Source organism: Motacilla alba, chromosome 5 (assembly GCF_015832195.1).
Source record: "Motacilla alba alba isolate MOTALB_02 chromosome 5, Motacilla_alba_V1.0_pri, whole genome shotgun sequence".
NCBI lineage: Eukaryota > Metazoa > Chordata > Aves > Passeriformes > Motacillidae > Motacilla > Motacilla alba.
In genome coordinates, this window is record NC_052020.1 from 25,044,991 (window position 1) to 25,062,645 (window position 17,655).

General features: G+C 42.0%; 1 protein-coding gene across 3 annotated transcripts in view; it reads right to left on the reverse strand.

The window, feature by feature from the left end:
• LTK (leukocyte receptor tyrosine kinase) overlaps positions 1-17,655 on the reverse strand; it is a 92,981-nt gene that overhangs the window by 10,492 nt on the left and 64,834 nt on the right. For all 3 annotated transcript variants that reach the window (XM_038137450.1, XM_038137449.1, XM_038137451.1), the window contains 14 exons: positions 16,934-17,035; positions 15,152-15,329; positions 14,481-14,631; positions 12,177-12,308; positions 11,483-11,639; positions 10,434-10,616; positions 9,812-9,910; positions 9,156-9,308; positions 8,313-8,423; positions 7,475-7,661; positions 6,695-6,785; positions 5,396-5,460; positions 3,284-3,413; positions 1,948-2,045 (listed from right to left, as the gene is read on the reverse strand). In XM_038137450.1, the coding sequence (XP_037993378.1) occupies positions 1,948-2,045; positions 3,284-3,413; positions 5,396-5,460; positions 6,695-6,785; positions 7,475-7,661; positions 8,313-8,423; positions 9,156-9,308; positions 9,812-9,910; positions 10,434-10,616; positions 11,483-11,639; positions 12,177-12,308; positions 14,481-14,631; positions 15,152-15,329; positions 16,934-17,035 (1,837 nt within the window). The remainder of the gene's footprint in view (positions 1-1,947; positions 2,046-3,283; positions 3,414-5,395; positions 5,461-6,694; positions 6,786-7,474; positions 7,662-8,312; positions 8,424-9,155; positions 9,309-9,811; positions 9,911-10,433; positions 10,617-11,482; positions 11,640-12,176; positions 12,309-14,480; positions 14,632-15,151; positions 15,330-16,933; positions 17,036-17,655) is intronic.

The following is a 17,655-nucleotide window of genomic DNA, read 5'->3' on the forward strand; positions in this document are numbered from 1 at the left end:
AGTGTCCTCATCAGTTACAGACATGATGCTGTTGCACAGTCTTAGTAAACTGCTTGAAAAGTTATGTAGAACCAGATTTGGTAATCTTTTGCTTTGTTACTTCTGGATATCTCCCATGGAACTGGTCAAAGCTCCACATGGAAGCAGCTGTTAGCTGGGTGCAAGTTTAGCTAGTGAGAAATGGAAGTGAGGCCTTTGTGGCCTAGGCTAAAATATTTCAGTTAATTTTAAATATGCATTCTGAAAAGAAAGTCATTAGAATCATAGCACTGTGGGGGTCCCGTTGACTGCCAAGAAAAATAAGCTCCTTGAACAACTCATATGTTTCTTTCCATTGCCAACCTTGAAAAAATCTCTGAGGATTTGGAAGTCAGGTTCAACTTTCTCTTCTATTATTACCTCTGACTACTAGATGACAATTTCTGCCCTGTAGAAACCTCTCTACAACCCCACTACACTACCTTTTACCCCTAGGATTCCTAATATCTGTAATGAAAGCCTTCTTCATCTCCCAACCCACTCTAAGCAATGCTGCCATCACTAACAAATACTAACACAAAACCTGAGGGAAATTCCTTGTGTTCAGATTTATTGAATTGCTGTCTAAGACAAAATGAATCTGTTCCCAGGTTGCTTATATTAGAGATCTAACAGTGCAAAGATTGACCCAGAGGTTTTTTATTTTTAAAGTCACACGCTGCTGTTACTATTACAGTAAGGATTCTAAAATATAATGCTGTAGTGATTAACTCAGATGTTTCCAATTAGAATACTGATCCTCTCACATAGTTATTGAGAGATCCAAGAGCCAAAACCTGTTGCATGTTCTTACTGCTCTTTTTTAATGACAGAAATCTCTAACTCTTTTCCACCAGAACTTCCTTATTGTTGCAATATAAACAGTAGAAATCTGTTTCAAATGTTCTAATCATAAAGCCATATAACAGATTCCCATATCTCGACCTCCTGGCTTTTCGCTCCAACGGCTGTTTGCCATTGTTTCCCTGGATTTCTCCAGCCCCTGCCCACTGTTTCCCAGCTCTGTGCTGTGCAGCCCCACACATGCTGCACATGTGGGTGAGTCAATTGCCTGCCTACACATCTCCAGGCTGCACCTTGGTTTGGTTAGAGCCTGTGTGACCCTCTGGTGTGCAAGGGCTCTCCTCTCCTTTACACACAAGCACTGAACACAGCATGCATTTCACAGTAAGGAATCCAGCTGCCCACTATGCCTAGGAACATAATGAGCTGAAACAATTCTAAATCAAAAATAAAGGATTTCGATACCCAACCAGAATTTTTAAAGGGTAACTACAACCTTATGCCCTCTATAATAATTTGGTCTTACTTGAAGCATGATATATCAACATTTTTTGCTCAACAAATGAGCAAAAAGGAATTTGAAGAAATAAATATGGGCTTCCTAAGACCATGCAAGCAGGTCAGACATTGAGCTGGGAAGGAAGCATGAGATGTGTTTTTATCTCCTGTCGTCCTTGCTCTACCCTTCTCTAGTCTTTGGCTCAAATATTATGGATTGTCCTGTGCTGGTGAGATAGGGAAAGCATTTAAGTCAAGATAGGGAGATGAGAAAGGAAATAAATACCTTACTGACTTATCAGCCAACACAGAGTGACACTACCATCTAGTGGACTACAGGGCTAATCTCAACTGTCTCTACATCGCAGGCATCCGAAAATTAGTACTTAAGCCCTTTCACTTGGAACAGACCACTGCCCTCCCACCAGGACTGCAAAGAGCAGTGCAGAACCTAACTCCTAAAAAATCCCAGGGAGATCCACTTGGTCATCTAAGCACAAGCCTGCATTGGGAGAGGAAATAATCTGTCTCCTCTGTGGAGATTAGTCCTGTCTAATCCACTGCAAATAGAAAGTGTATGAGCCTGATGCACCTTGAGACACATCAGAAGAGACTGTTTCTCCTCACCTGTGGATGAAATGATTCTCTTCCAGATATTTACAGCCGCAGGCAATATCCCTAGCTATATTCAGCAGGTCCTGCATTGTTAGTGTGGATGGCTGATTCTGGAAAAGGACATGAAATGGTAAGGGAAGGATAGTGAAGTAGAAGAATATCATTGAGGCAGGGTATAGTCAGAGAAGGAAAGAAGAAGGGAAAGGGAGAGATATACATACAGGATGGGAGAAGGCTTAAATGAGTCAGGAGCAAAGAGGAACATAAAGTAGATCAAAGCAAAGAATTAGAAAATGAGCAAAATCTTGTTTAATCCCAAAAACTTTCGGGAGATTTCACCTCTCTTGAGCACTGTACATGAGTGCAATCTGGGAAGAGACTTATGGCCTGGTGTGAATAGCCTGTTAAAGGGGGTGGGAGAGAACTATTCCCTACTGTGTTATGTGAAGTCAAAAGAAAAGCGGGTTTAAAAGGTGAGATAGAAGAGAATAAAAAAACACCCACTTTTAAAAGAGTGAGTCAATAAATTATCAACAGAAATTAGTGCATAAATGAGAGAGAGAGAGAGAGAGAGTAAAAATGCAGAAGTGCACACCTTTACACCAACATCACCATTCATCAGCTTATTTGTACCTTGTAGAAGAACAGTGATTACCCTCAGGAGCAGTATGCAAAAAGGGATGCTTTATTACAGGACTCCAGGACTGGTACTAACCCTTCACCATCAGCACTTCCCTAAGAACAATACAAAAAACTTTTTCCAGGAGCCTTGCTTATTTTCATCCCCTTTACATAGTTCTCCATAGGGAAATTTTTTCTTCTAGGAACTTTATTGCTCTCAGGAAGGGTAAAAAGAAATTTCTAACAGTGTAGTTAGAAATAACTAGTCTGCTAATCAAAGTCTGAGATGCATCAAATAAATTAGGCTCAGATCTTCAACTGGTATAAATTTGTACCTCTCCATATGGTGCCGATGCACACCTGCTGAGGACTTAGTGCTAGGAATTCTGATTATAACTTTAGCTCCTCACGTGCCATCACAGTGCAGAGAAAACAAAGCAGGTATTGAAAAAAGAAATACTAATTATTTATAGTCAAATTGACAGAGAAGTCTAGAATGGCAAGACAGGATTTTACCTTCTCAATTACTGGAGTTTCTTGCCCTGCTTTGATTTTGTCTCACTGACACCTGCTTGCATCAAGCAAACAGACACGGGTATCCAGAAGTCTGTGGAAGCTGGGACACACACACAGCCTAGCTTGGCTTCAGTGCCTTTATCCAGTTGAGAAAAACATAAAAGCAGTCATACTAAAATCAATCACAAGCCTCACAGGGAAGCTCTCTCACCATCCTGGGTCGGTTCTGCCGAAGGAAGCTCTTCATGTCTCCTCCAGCCATGAGTTCCAGCAGAATGAAACGAGGCAGTGTCTGTAGGCTGACACCGATGCACTGCACAATATTTTGGTGATTGAACTTACTGAAAGCCAAGGTCACAGCACATGGAAGAGAAACACAGCATTAGTGCCTGGCCAACAACCATCCATTCTCATTCTGCCTTGAGATTTGACAATCTGAACTGAAGAAAATCCTTATGCGGTTACCAAAAATTCTTCAGCCATATCAAAATGCCTCTCTGGTTATGACAACCCCAAGAACAGGGTTATGTACATGAAAAGTCTTCAACAGAAGGTGTGAAAAGCTAAAAGCAAAGCAGAGTCTTTTGTCTGTGAAGACAGAATTTAATGGACACACTGACTGAAGACAAGAATGACATGAGAGGAATAAGAAAGTTAAGCGTGCAAATTTCATTGGCATTTGTGATACAAAGTCCTGGCTGGTAGGAATTTTAATTCAGCACTGGTTATTTTAGACATAGTACTGTCTAGTTTGGGAGACTCAGTGTTTAGTCTGCCAGAGGGACTCAGCTAATACGTACTGCAGCAGCTGCTTATGTGATTCTGCTTTTTATAAAAGGAAGCTGAGCTTGTCACGAAGCACGGTAAGACTCAGTCATTAGACAGCAGTATCTTCCCTTAGATAATGATTACCTGGATAATAAAGGAACTAAAAATAGAAAGGAAGTTGGGGAAGAGAAAGAGTCATGCTACTAAGTGAATCAAGGCACTCCTTAATTGATTAAAATTGCTCTTTAAAAAAACATATATCAGTGTTACCTCCTGTTCAGCTACCAAATTTCTTGCAGACTATAGGGAGTGGCACTATGCCATGAGATTCATGATTTAATAGCAGAAAATCAGCATCTAAGCGTGAGCTGGGCCAGACAATGAGAAGAGGAACTGCACATTGCACAAATTCAAAATAAATAAATTCCAAGTACTTACAATTAACCTTGACTATGCTACTATTTTAAAGTCATCCATGATCCTACTATTGTTTTCAGATTATGGATTTCTGTTAATGAAGTGAATTCTAAGGCTGGAATACCTAAAGTACAGGTGGTAATAGGAGTGGCTGTCTGTTATCTTTTCCAAGGCGATTTTATAGATCTTGTAATTCACTATCAGAGGGTCATGCACATAGGACCTTATAAAGGTTCTGTCAAGCTTGCAAAGACATCAAATCAAATGCAGAACATGTTTGTACAAAAATGTTACACTTTCTTACTCCTTTGAACAGGATGAGCAGAACCAATCAACCAAAGTTTTTGTTCAATTGTAATGATTTTTGGGTGGGATAGAGTTAATTTTCCTCACAGTAGCTCATATGGTGCTATATTTTATATTTGTGATCAAAACAGTGCTGATAACAGATTGATATTTTAGCTTACTGCTGAGCTTACTTACACAGCATTAAGGTTTTTCACACACACACACACACACACACACCTCCCCCGCAGCGAGAAGGCTATGAGGACAAGAGGTTGTGAGAGGACACAGCCAGGACAGCTGGCTCCAACCGACCAAAGGGACATCCCATACTGCATGGTGTCATGCTCAGCTTTAAAAGCTGAGGAAAGGAGGAGGAGGAGGAGGGGAAAAGGTCAATCAGAGTTTGGCATTTGTCTTCCCAAGTAGCTGCTGTGCTTGATGGAGTCCTGCTTTCCTGGGATGGCTGAACACATGCCTGCTCACAGGAAGTAGGGAAGGAATTCTTCAACGCTGCTTGGCTTGCTCACACAGATTTTGCTTTACCTATTAAACTGTTTTTATCTCAACCATGAGCCTTCTTGTCCTTCTGATTCTCTTCTCCATCCCTCTGCTGTGTGCAGACAAGTTGCCTACTGGTCTTAAAGCACCAGAGACAGGCAACAAAAGAACCTCAGTTAACTTGTTTGAGATAAACAAGTAGTACCTTACATACTACTAAAATGCCATCTGGTGAAAAATAAGACTGAACTTATTTTCTGAACACAGGCAAGGGAATAAAGTATTCTGTGATTACCTGCATTACTCTTTTTCCCCCTGCCCACTATCAGTAAAAAAGCCCCTTAAACTATACCTGATAATCAATGCTTCCATCAGGAAATCCATCTCATCCTGCTCAGAGCAGACTTCTGGCAGGGTCTGTTGAGAGGTAAAGGCAGTGAGGGCCATCCCACCAAAGAATTGAAAATATTTGTGTGACCACCAGGGAAAAAAAGGAAAAAAAAAAAGAATGAGCATGTAACATATAAATCACCTCAGGCACCTAAGAGCAGGGGCTTGTCCTTTCAGTGCCCAGTTTATTGCACTGCATGTGACCCATTTGCTCGTAAAGTCAGGATAGGAAACAGTGACCTACTTGAAATTTTTGTGTGTGTGTGAATTGAACTCTATGCACAATTCTGGAACAAAAATATCTTCAGGTACACATCAAGAAAAATATTAGATGGGGACATACAGACCCAGAAAGGTTTTTTAAAATGACAGTTGCTATTTATTCTCTTTCTTTGTGTCCACATTGCAGCACATGCTTGCATGTCACATGACACACACAGACACTTGATTTAAATATCTGTGTCACATGTACCTGTAACTTTCTTTCCTGCCAGCAGATTTGGACATCTTTTGCTGATACAGATGAACTGGATTACCACAAATGAATGACATACTGATCTTCTGCTTGCCACTGGGCTCTGGTGCTTCTTCCAGTCTGGCTAGTGAAACTGAGTTGGACAGTTCCAACTGCTAATTAGTGTCCTGAGTTTTCACCCACATTTGTACAGTGGCACAGGGAAGTTCATGACATGAAAGACAGGATGAATAACAGCAGAACTTTTTTTTAATTAATGAAGGCTATGTTCTTGAGCTGAACTCATGGATGTAGATTTGTTTCTCTGAGTCACAAGCTTATAAAATAACAGAAGCAGAATATGAGCATCCTTAACTTCAGGGCTGAGTAATTGACAAATCCTGATGCAACAGCAGTAATTTCAGATAAAACCAGCCTATTGTCTCTTGCCATTAATGACAGAGAAATTATTGTGAAATTGCAATATATATTCACAACAGCATCCTTAACACTGCAATATCAAAAGACTACCTGAAAATTTCACATACAGTAGAAAAGCACTACTCTCAGTATAAAGGAAAGTAACTGAGAAACAACACAGATTTTAAAATACATCATGTGGAAAAACTTGTGAGAAAGCACTCAAATCAAAGCTGATAATGCCTGGATGCAGCAATGTGTCCAAGCGTGCATCACACATATGCATATGCCATTATACATGTGATACACATGCATTTCCAGCTGGAATAGTGATAACATGGCTCTTATGGGTAATCATTGTTGTAGAAGAAATTTGTGGGTACTGACCTTGATAGCCACTTGTAGAGGGTTGGGGTCCCCTGCAATGCCTACCACAGTTCCCTCATAAACTTCACCAAATGCACCATGTCCTAGTGCCCTGCAAGAAAAGAAGAGGGGGAACAGATGTTATATGGCCTTGGATCCAGAGCTGGCCAAGCTCTTATTTTCATCCAGTCCAATACAAATCAAAATGAGAGTTTTGATTTCAACTCAATACTTCTGAAAATAGCTTATCAGTATTTTCTGTCACTATCACTAAAAACGGGAGGTTGAATCCTTGATGGTTCTGAATGAAAAATAGGCCTGCTCAATCCTATCCTATCACCAATTACGGCAAAAGAAAGACAAGAAAAATGGAGAACAATGGAATAAGGTGGCTGCAGGCTGATGTCTTCAGGAGATTGTATAAGACATAAGAATGATCAAACTGTTCCTTCTAAAGTTTATATAACTTTGATCAATATAATCTGGATGATGTAGAGCAACTTGGCATGTATCTCTTTGTGACAGGAAATTTCCTTGTGATAGGAAATGCTGAAATAGACATACTGCTGTAGGTTTGGAAGGGAGCTGCTGCAGAAGGCAATAAAAACACAATCACGGTAGAGGTAAAATACCTATGTGTGGGAACATGGAACAGGAGACTCACGATCTTACACTTCTGCTTGAGAACTTTATGAAATCAAATTATCTTAGACAACATGCTAATATCACATCTGTTGTATTTTGGCTGACTTGGACTGGGTGCTTTGCAGTTAGCCAGAGAGGTGGGCCTTGTTTTCTCACCGAAGCAGAGAGATGTTCTTCCGTGGGATCTCCTTCAGCTCACTCAGAGTGGCGGCCTTCCCTGCAAAGCAGTAGTTGGGGTTGTAATCGGTCATGATGACAGATGTGCGGATTTTGCTCAGTTTATACTCTGGGCTCTGCAGTCGTGCTCTGGATCCTTCCAGCTGCTGCTTCTTCAGGTGATAAACTGTGGGTGGAGAGATGAATAAAAATGCATAAACAAGATCTACAACTGGACAGAAGAGATAATGCTGGCCACACAGAACAGAATGACACCAATCCTATAATTATAAATGGTCCAGAAACATCTTTGGCTTGCTGTATCGTGCTCTTCTTAACAGTCTCCAGTGATTTAGTACTGGATATGTGAAGAGTCTTAGTCCTGCAAACACCTAATTACCTGGGAACAACTTAGGTTTCCTATGCTGCTTTGTGCATAGGCTGAGGAAGAGTGCTCCACAAGACATCTTGCTGACACCAAGTCCCAAAAAGCAAACCACCTCCTTGAATGAATTACACATTTAATTACAGATTGTGATTTCATCTGGTATTGCAGTGGCTGCTACAGAAACCCCTACTAAGGCTTGCCTAGCTCTTTTGTTCTGTGGCAAATACGGGGGAAGAGCAACCCTTGCCCTTTGGGACTATGCTTGTGCCTAACCATGGGTGATGCTGTTTCCTATCATTTCTTTTCCCCTGTTCCTCCAATCCACTTGGGAGGCCACAACACTTTGGCTCCAAGTATTGAAAGCAGTGGCCCATGGCCAGGTGGTCTCCTTTTGTCTAATTTAGCCAGGAAAAACAGGTCAAAGGGTGGTAAGAAGCAAGTGTATCTTACTGATGGACAGGCTGCCACAGGTGAGGATCATTCCAAGCACCACAATCACAGACACCACAGCTAAGAGGAGGGGAAGAGGCAGCTGTCCCTCTGGTACAGGACCCTGGGGCACTGGAAGAATAAAAACAGAGCTGCATGAATCAGAAAACAACAAGAGCTGCTGTAAAGCATCCCTCTGAAGGTTGCTTATATTCCAGAAAACAGTACAGAGCATCTTATAAAAATTACAGCAAATCCCTCTATAATCCTGAAGGTTGAAAAAGTACCTAAATAATTTTAAAATCATTGTGAAGATAGAACAAGCTGATAAAACACAGATTTCTTATAAATTCTTCAGTTTTCTATAAATGGGTAACATAACTACTCATAAGTTGAAAATGCCTACAGTCTTGGTGTTTTGGAGCTCCAAGGGACTGTGAAAGGAAATAACTGTGAGTACAAGGCATCAGCTGACAGGCACAGTGGGAAACTGCTGTGGAAGGAAGCAATTTGTGGCTTAAATAACTCAGCAGTAGGTGGTACGTTATCCTGGAGAGGTATTTATGCTTAAATAGCTGATACACTGAGCCCATTCAGGAAATTCACACCATGTCTCTTTACAGATATTTTACCTCCTGCCTAATCCAAATGTGAATGTTGGAGATGGTGGCAGAGATGCAGCTCAGCATGTAAGCAAAGGTCAGCAGGAATTTTCAGTCTTAGGTTTGACTGATATTTCTCACAACACCTTGTCCACTAGATTCACTAGCTGTAACTCGGGAATTGAACATCAAAAAAGCCAGGAGGAGATATGATATAAAGAATTGAGATGTTATCCAATGAGGCTAAAACTTCTTAACTTACCAGTGCAGGTGACATTGTCGTTGGCCAGCACAGCCCCCATCTCACACTGGCACACTGGCAGGTTGGTGTCAGGGTCCCGCTTGCAGTTGTCTGAGTGGCAGTGGCTGCAGTTAAGATAGATCTGAACCTCCACCTCACCATGACTCTCCATGGCTGAACAAGGAATCAGACACAACAGGTGGGCTTAGTTCAGTTTTTCCTATCTTGTTCCAGTAAGGTAAAAAAACCAACAGAACAAAACCCAGCAGGTACCTACAACTTCTCTCTTTCTCTGCAGGAGAGCAGATAGTCCAACACAGTGTGGACATGTCAGAAGCCTGATGGGGATCAGTAGGGAAGAAGATATTTGGTCTCTTAAGCAAACAGAGAGGCCTTGAAGTGAATTGACCTGGAAAAGTCGGGGACTGAGGATGTGCGGTTGAACCTGATGACTCGTGACTCTCCTGGTTTAGAGATTGAGAGAAAAAAGGTCCCAGAGCACTATAGAAATACTTAAAGAAGTGACCACAGCTAAAGATCTGACCTGCAGTGTGAAATAAGCTTTAATGGAATGAACAGAAAACAAAGACAGGAGAAGAGGGTGGAGGAAAGAGGAAATAGAGAGGAAGAAGGAAAAAGGAGGAAGAAAAGAAATGAGTGTAAGAGTAATATTGTACCTGCCAAGGGATGCAAGAAGATCTCTCCTATGGGGTTCACAAAAGAGATGCCATCCTGCCCACCAGCTGTGATATCATCACTATCGGAGGCATGTCCCCCTGGGGAGAGAAGAGCATGGCTAGCTGATCAGTGCTGCATGCTGCAAAAAATATGATGTCTCTGAAGGGTTGCATTCATTCCCATTATCACCTGGGGTCACTCTGCAACCTTCCAGTGATATTGGATTGCATAATGTCAAACCCTCACTTGACCCAGCCAGTACCAAGGTTAGTGAGGTGACTTCATCTAATGCAGGTTTCTCAGTTCAGCAAGGTAAAAATGTATTTGTTTCGAACAGAAAAAAGAAATGGAACATTTTCCATGGGTAACTTGGGGATGGGTGAAGGGGTGATACATCACATCTTCCAAATATTAAATCATATAGGAACACTTTTATCCTTGATTTCCCCAGTTATGGAGAGATGGTGGAGAGCAGGGCGGGTTTCATACTGTTCAGCTTGAAGTATCTGTACCTCACCTCCTGCACTCGTGCACCTCTGCACCAAGAGCACTCTCCCTGACCTGCAAGTGCTCTGAAGGGCACAAAATTAGTCACCATGACTATTGCCCCAGCAGGCTTACCTCTGTACCCTCCGCCTCCTCCCCCAGAAGTACAAGCTCCTCCTCCTCCACCAAAACCGCCAGAGGTGGTCCACTGGAGCTTGGCTAGTGCTTGGGGACAAGCTTGACCTCCTTCTCCACCTTCCAGAAGGGACTTCCCAGCCTGAGGAAGCAGACTTTCATCTTGCCAGCCACCACCTCCACCTTTAGTCAAGAAAAGAAAACAAGAACACGTGAGAGAAGCACAAGCAGAGATGCTTTGTAGAGAGACAGAGATGAGTCCTTAATAATTTCTTAAGTGCCTAGTTCAAGGTAAACCTTTCTTTAAGTTTAAAAGAATATACAGAAAAGCTCCTTGCTGCCACAGGCAATAACAAACAGGAAATCTAATGCACAGCCTGTGGTATGTGCTGCATAAACCAACACCTCAGCACCAATTTCTTGTGGCATTAAGAAAATAAGGAGCCTACCACTCCCCTTCAGGATAACTGGTTAGGGCAGTCAGCCATGTAAGATGCTGAGTTCTCCAGGGAAACAAAAATGAATGGATTACTACATCTTACTTTAGTGGCCTCTCCATAAGCCTACTACAGCAGGAGATGGACAACCACCAGATCTTTTTTATCACTTAGGAATGGATTCTAGGCACAGCCATCACAAGATTATAAATCAGCTTCCATTTCTGGTATAATTCCCATAATAGAATTGCTGTTGTTACGGTTTAATGGGAGTAAGAGGAAAACGTCTTCCCTACAAAGGCCATTGTTACAGTGTGAAGGAGCATGCTCATCCCCCAAACATCATTTTCCCTGATTCAGTTCATAGAAGAGAGGAGTCCTCCTATGGAATGGCCTCTACAGGAGCACTCATCAGCTGTCCTGTGCATTCTGGTTTTATATAGTGACACAACATATAAGAAGATATCACTTACAGACTACCAGCACATTTCTGAAAACTGCTGCCAAGAAAAATTCCAAAAGACTGAAAAAGAAGTCCTCCACTTCGTGCTTACAGGACAATGGGTGTATTCAGCCACCTAACTCAGACCTTGTGTAGTTTCAGTGTCTCACCTGCTGCCCCAGTCCTCCCACTGACTCCAGGTACTGCAGTGCTGTTCTCAAACTGCTCCAGGGGTACATCATCCAGGGAGTTGTCCTGAGCCTTCAGGTAGGCTTTTCCTCCTCCTCCTGCTGCGATGAGCAAAGGTTCGAAAATCCCATCCTTCTGCTGGAAAACCCCCCATCAAACATCAGAAAAACTTCACATCCCTTGGATATGCCAACTCATACAAACTTATCAAAGATCATGAAAGCATCCCAAAGAAGAGTGGCCTAAGGCCAGGGCAATGCTACTGCTTGTCTCATAGAATCATTACAAAAATATTTCACATCATGTTCCCGAGTACAAAAGTAACTGTTTAACTGAATGTCAAGGTTTTGTGGTTCATTTTTTAAAGACTGCTGCCAGTATTAAAGTGGGATCCTGGTGTAATTCCCACATCTGAGCTGTTAAGGACTGAGGAACCAGTTCAGCTAGCCTAGTGAAGGTGATAAATACAAACAAGTATATAAAAAGAGATAAACAACTAAAAAGACAAAACCCAAAGAGAGACAGAAAGAGGAGAGGGAGAGAGAGGCAGAAGAGAAAGAGTCATTTTTCATAGTATTTTTTAAAATAACTGTTTATCATAAGCCATGAATGACAGTGAGAGCTAGTTGCTCTGCTGGACACTGCTCAGGCAGGATGCAAAGAGGCAATACTTACTCTAAAGATGTATGTTGCTCCTCCTCCACCTCCACCTCCTCCAGCCCATTCCTTCAGGTCCCTTTTCTTTTTGTAGTCTTCTTCAATGAGAGATGACTCCCCCAAGCAGATCTTCTGGGTTTCTGGATTGCCCTGAAAGGAGACAAGGAATGGAGTCAGATATCAGCAAACTCCAACTCTTGAGATTTGTCTGTGTATTTCAGTATAATAATGTGATAATGCTTGTCATGCATATTAGACATATATAAACCAGTATGTAGATTATCTTTGTAGAAAGTGACCTTTTCTACTAGGACTGACAGCTGAGAGATAGATCTGTCTGTAACTTCTGATTTGCAAACTCACATTACACATGCAAATGAAAATAGAGATGCATATAGGAAAAAATGTAATAACTCATTGGTAATTTCACATTAATTAAATAATAAATATTTTGCATATTTAGAACTTCTTTTAACCAAAACATTTAAATATTTTGGATTATGGATTAATTCTGAGAACTTTCTTACTGATACATTTACTGTTTATTTCTGAAGGAGTTAAATGCGTAAAGCAAAGGTGACCCTCACGTAGTTGAGAATAATCTATTGATACATCTTAGCAGAGTAATTTGGAGACCCAGTTTCCTATTCCTGCACCAGTCTTACTGCCTGTGTCCTCTCCTTCATGCAGAATCACAGAATGAGGAAGGCTGGAAGTGACCACTGGAGGTCATCCTGTCAGCCCAACCTCCCTGCCCAAGCAGACTTCTCTGGGGCATGTAACTCAGGATTGTGTCCAGATGGTTTTTGACTATCTCCAGAGAAGGAAACTCTACAATCCCTCTGGGAAACCTGTTTCAGTTCTCAGTCAGCCTCACAGCAAAGAAGTTCTTCATCACATTCAGGTGAAACATGTTCCATTTTCTGCCCATTGCATCTCATTCCAAGACTGAGACTGAGATTGATTGAAAATTGTCAGAGGGAGAGCTCTTTCTCAATTCTGTTAGTGATGGTGCATGGCCTTTCTTAGTTGGTGGAGCAATTTGTCTGGTTAATTTAAACAGGAGAACAAAAGTGGCAAGTTAGATGAAGACCAGGGAAAAACAACTGGGGTAAATCTGAGGAGAGAGGATCAAGGTTTGGAGCTGCAGAACTTCTCCAGAGAAAGAAAAACAAACATCAGTCACCCAATAAACAGATACATCATGATTTTCAAAGACAAAGAAAGTTGGGTTTTGGAAGTGGGAAAAATTAACCGCAACTTTTTCCAGTAGCACCTGCCAAAGGGAAATAATGCTGGGTTGTAATTTGCAATTTAGAGAACAGATGATGAAATGCAAGGGATCAATGGACAACTTTTCAGATTATGACCTAAGACTAGACAGTGCACTGAAAAGGGAACTGCAGATACACAAATGTATCTTTCATTTAAATAGATACGATTCTTGTACTATATAAAGTAAAAAAAGGGTGGGTATAAAGTCCATTGCAGCATCTGGGTAAGACATCATCTCCTGTGGGAAAGTAAGCAGTAACTTCAAATGCCCACAGGAATGGTTTATGCATCCCCAAACACAACAGTCTGTGAGGAAGAAACAGCTTTGTTCCTGGGCAGGGGTAAACAGCATCTCTGGAACAAGGCAGTATCAAAAACTGATGCTGAAAAGATGTCGTTTTTGAGCCTAAGTGACAAAAGGACTTTCACATCATTTGGTATAGCATTTTGAGGACACACACATAAGTGTTCATGTCACCAATTTTTGCATTTCCCTTGAGTGTTTTTTTTTTTTTTATCATTACAGAAACCTAATTCAGGGGCTGCTGGAGTTAGTGGGAAGATTCTCACTGGTTTTGGTAGGCTTTGGACTCAGGCTTTAGTCTCTAAGCCTAGAGAGTACTTGGGTGCAGCCACAACACTACTGGATGATTCCATAAATAATTGTAAATTTTCTGAAAATCCTGGCAGACAGAGAAAAACCTAGACTGTGGAAAAACAAGAGAGGGAGCACATCACTTGCCTATGAGCTTCCTGCTTAAAATAAGCACAAGAGAGCTGATGAAGGACTTATTTCAAAGACCAGGAGCTTAAAGCAAACTTTCTGTGGTTTCATATTTGTTTGTGCATTTTGGGATTGTTTTTCTTTTCAGTGTTCTTTGTATCTGTTTTGAGATTCTTTCTAACTTCTTTTATTGGGTCTTTCCTGCCTCCTGACCAGATTTCATTGCTGGATTCTGAGATTTCTATCTTTTATCTCCAAACCCCAAGCCACCCACTGAATAGTATCTGCAAGGTCTCTGCCCACATATGCTTCGTGGCCCTCACCCCAGGGCAGGCATCCTCCCCCTGCTGCCCCACTAAGATGTACAGCAGCTCATCTTTCTCCAGGTGGAAGGTGGCTGAGATGAAGACTCCATGGGACCTCTTATTGTGGTTTTTGGCTCCCTTCCCCCCGGCTGCTCCATAGGCAGAAATCCTGCAAGACAAAGTAAATAAATGAAGAAACAGCTCTCACAATTCTCATCCCCAAAATAAATCCATCTGTAAGGTCTCACAGCCTTCACTTCCAAACAGACATTTCTCCAGAGCAGACTACCCTGCTGTAGCAGTTTGTGGCTGTTCTTTGTCTGAAACCCATGTAGGTAGGCTGCACAAGAGGACAGACCGACCCTCACCCGAGTACTGGAAACACAGACTGCAGGAGCAAACAGCATGAGCTGGTATGGCCCAGAAGTCTAAGGCTACAGAGCTAAGATGGTGGCAGCACTCCTTGGCTGCATGCCCACTCTCACTCCTCTCCTGATCTCTTCTACGTCTCTGCTCACCCTTCCATGCTTCCCAGTAGCTCAGATATAGAGCCTAATAACTATTGCTCCTATTTCTTCTCTGTCCCCTCCACCCACTCAGTACAGATGGTCCCACACTTGTGCTTGTTGAAACTCCACAAACAGAAAGCAGTTAGAAGTGGCTGCCTGCCAGCACACACTGATCCTCACCTGTATCTGTTTGTGGCTGGCACTCTCCAGACTTGCACTCCCCGGAGCCTGCCTTCCTTCTCCACAGTCACGGACACATTGCTGTTCTTATAGGCACTGTCACACTGAGCTTGAGTTGGTCCATGAGGACCACTGGCGCCACATGTTGAGAACCACCACAGAACCACAGTTGTGTCCCCTGTGACCAAAACAGCAAGAGTTGAGTCAGATGTGAGCTTCCCTGCATGTCTCAGTACTTACGTTATACCCACTTTCTTCTAGTCATAGCACAACTACAGATTTGTTATGGTTACTGTTTGATTTTCTCCTCTCTCCCCTTATTTCCTGCCCAGTATTTGATAAATCATGGACTGAAGATAAACTTTATCAATTGGATGTGAAAAGGGAAAGGAAAAGGGAAGAGGGACTGAACTTCTAAGAAAGGGTTTATCCAAGTGTCTCACAGATATGATCAAATTCCTCTCTTCTCAGTGTCAGTCTGAAGCAAGAAGATGTTCAACTTTCCAAATGAGAACTAAACCATGTACACAGAGACAAGGGTTGAAAACATCTGTCCTTACAGCTAGTGACCATTTATGAAACACAGTGAAAGTTTGAAGAGGCTTGTGTCAGGCTTACACAAGAAGCCTGTGGCAGCAGAAACTGCCAGGGAACAGCCTCTTGCTACCATCTGTAGGGACCCTTCTTCCCCAAGAAATTTCTATCCTGGTTCTCATTAAGCATTATTATTTTGTCTACAACAGTGCAGCAGATAAGGATGTTTTCTGTCTCACAACCATTTTCTAAGACCCAAACAAATCCATCTTCTCCAATGAATTAGATGAGGCCTAAGAATAACACTTTTTAGTAATGTATCGAAAGATTGTGTGATGCAATTTGTGCACAAAAGCCAGGGTCAAAAAGTAGAACTGTTTAAGTTCAAGTAGAACTGTTTAACTGTTTAAAATGGAGGTAAAAATTACAAACTTTTAAAAGAAAAATTCCAATATTGTTTAAAGGAAAAGACAAGCAAAACTATCCCCAACAGACATCATCCTGTGAACATGCAGATGGATCAATGCCGTATGAGTTTCAGCTGCATTACAGCACTCCCCTGAGCTAATGGGAACAGACAGCAGTACAGATTGTCACATTCCAGGTGGACACAGCTGGGACAATCACACACTGGTATTTGCTGGCCACAAAACAGCCTCAAGAAAACCTCTCCTCCCCACCTTCTCCTTTAGACAGCTCTTCTCATCCACACAATTCTTATCTGTCCTCCAGAGTGGCAATCTCTACCACTACCAGTAAATTAGTTCCCAGTGTTCTCTTGATCTCCTACTTTTTCATCCAATTTTTCTCTTCAGTGGATTTCCTCATCCTTACTTACTTTTCCCTGGATTTTCATCTTTACACCACTTTTTTACACTACTTTTATTCAGCTTCAGTGCTCAGCACTCTTTCTATTCCCAATTTTCTGTACAGGTCTATGCCTTTTGTTCCTAAGCTGTCTTTCCATGCACTCCAAATCTGAGTCATGCAGCTTCTGTTTTCACTTGAAGAGATTCTGCTTTTCTTGAAAGAGGACCTGCCATTTCAGGGCTGGTGAGCTGGGCTCCAGCAAACTGCTTGCCTATAGCCAGACCTGGAAAGACTGCTTGACACAGTCTCCACATGTCTGGCATCTTCGGATTATATATAGTTGCTTCACTGCTGTAGGCAAGCAGATCACACACAGGAGACAGGAAGGGAGCCACCTTTTATAGCCAAGAGACAGTTTTTCACTACTGAATGGTGTACCTGGGAGGGAGGGCTCTTCCAGGGGGTTCAGAAGATGTTCATCCAGGATACTAATCTCACGTGGGTACTGGCGTTTCCCACCAAAGTGATTCGGTTGTCTTCCTGTAATAGTTTGTAGAACAGAGAAAGAGGTGGGAGGATGGTAGAAAACAGCGATGGAAAGTTTAAAGAATACATTAATTAATTAAATACAACCATATGATTAAGATAAGTAAATATTACCTTGGGTAGAAAAGGTGTTTTGAACAATCATAATTTTGTATTACTCTTTTGAGCCCATGCCTTAGGTAAGCTACTTGTATCTGTGCTGAGGGCAGTGGGTCTTCACATGAACGCAGACCCTCCATATTATCTTGTGCAGGATAAGCTCCTTGGTCTGCAATTTCCCACAGCTCGGATTACAGGAGACTTTAGGAAAAATGTAGTGTGGGAGAACAGATACCAGGTATTGGTGTTCTGCTGGTCAAACAAGCAGGTGACAATTCTGGACATTCAAATGATTGGAAGTATAAAGGCGGGTGGTGACAAAAATCACTGTCTTTGGTTCTGAATAGTGTCATGGCAAGGAACCCAGCTTAACAGATCACTCCCACCTCAGCAACCAACTCTGAGCACCTGACAACTCACTTACAGAATAAAGAACTAAGCAAGATTACATGCCTCACTAACATACACAGTTAAGTAACAGAAACATACCCTTGTCACAAGCTGTTAATCTTTGG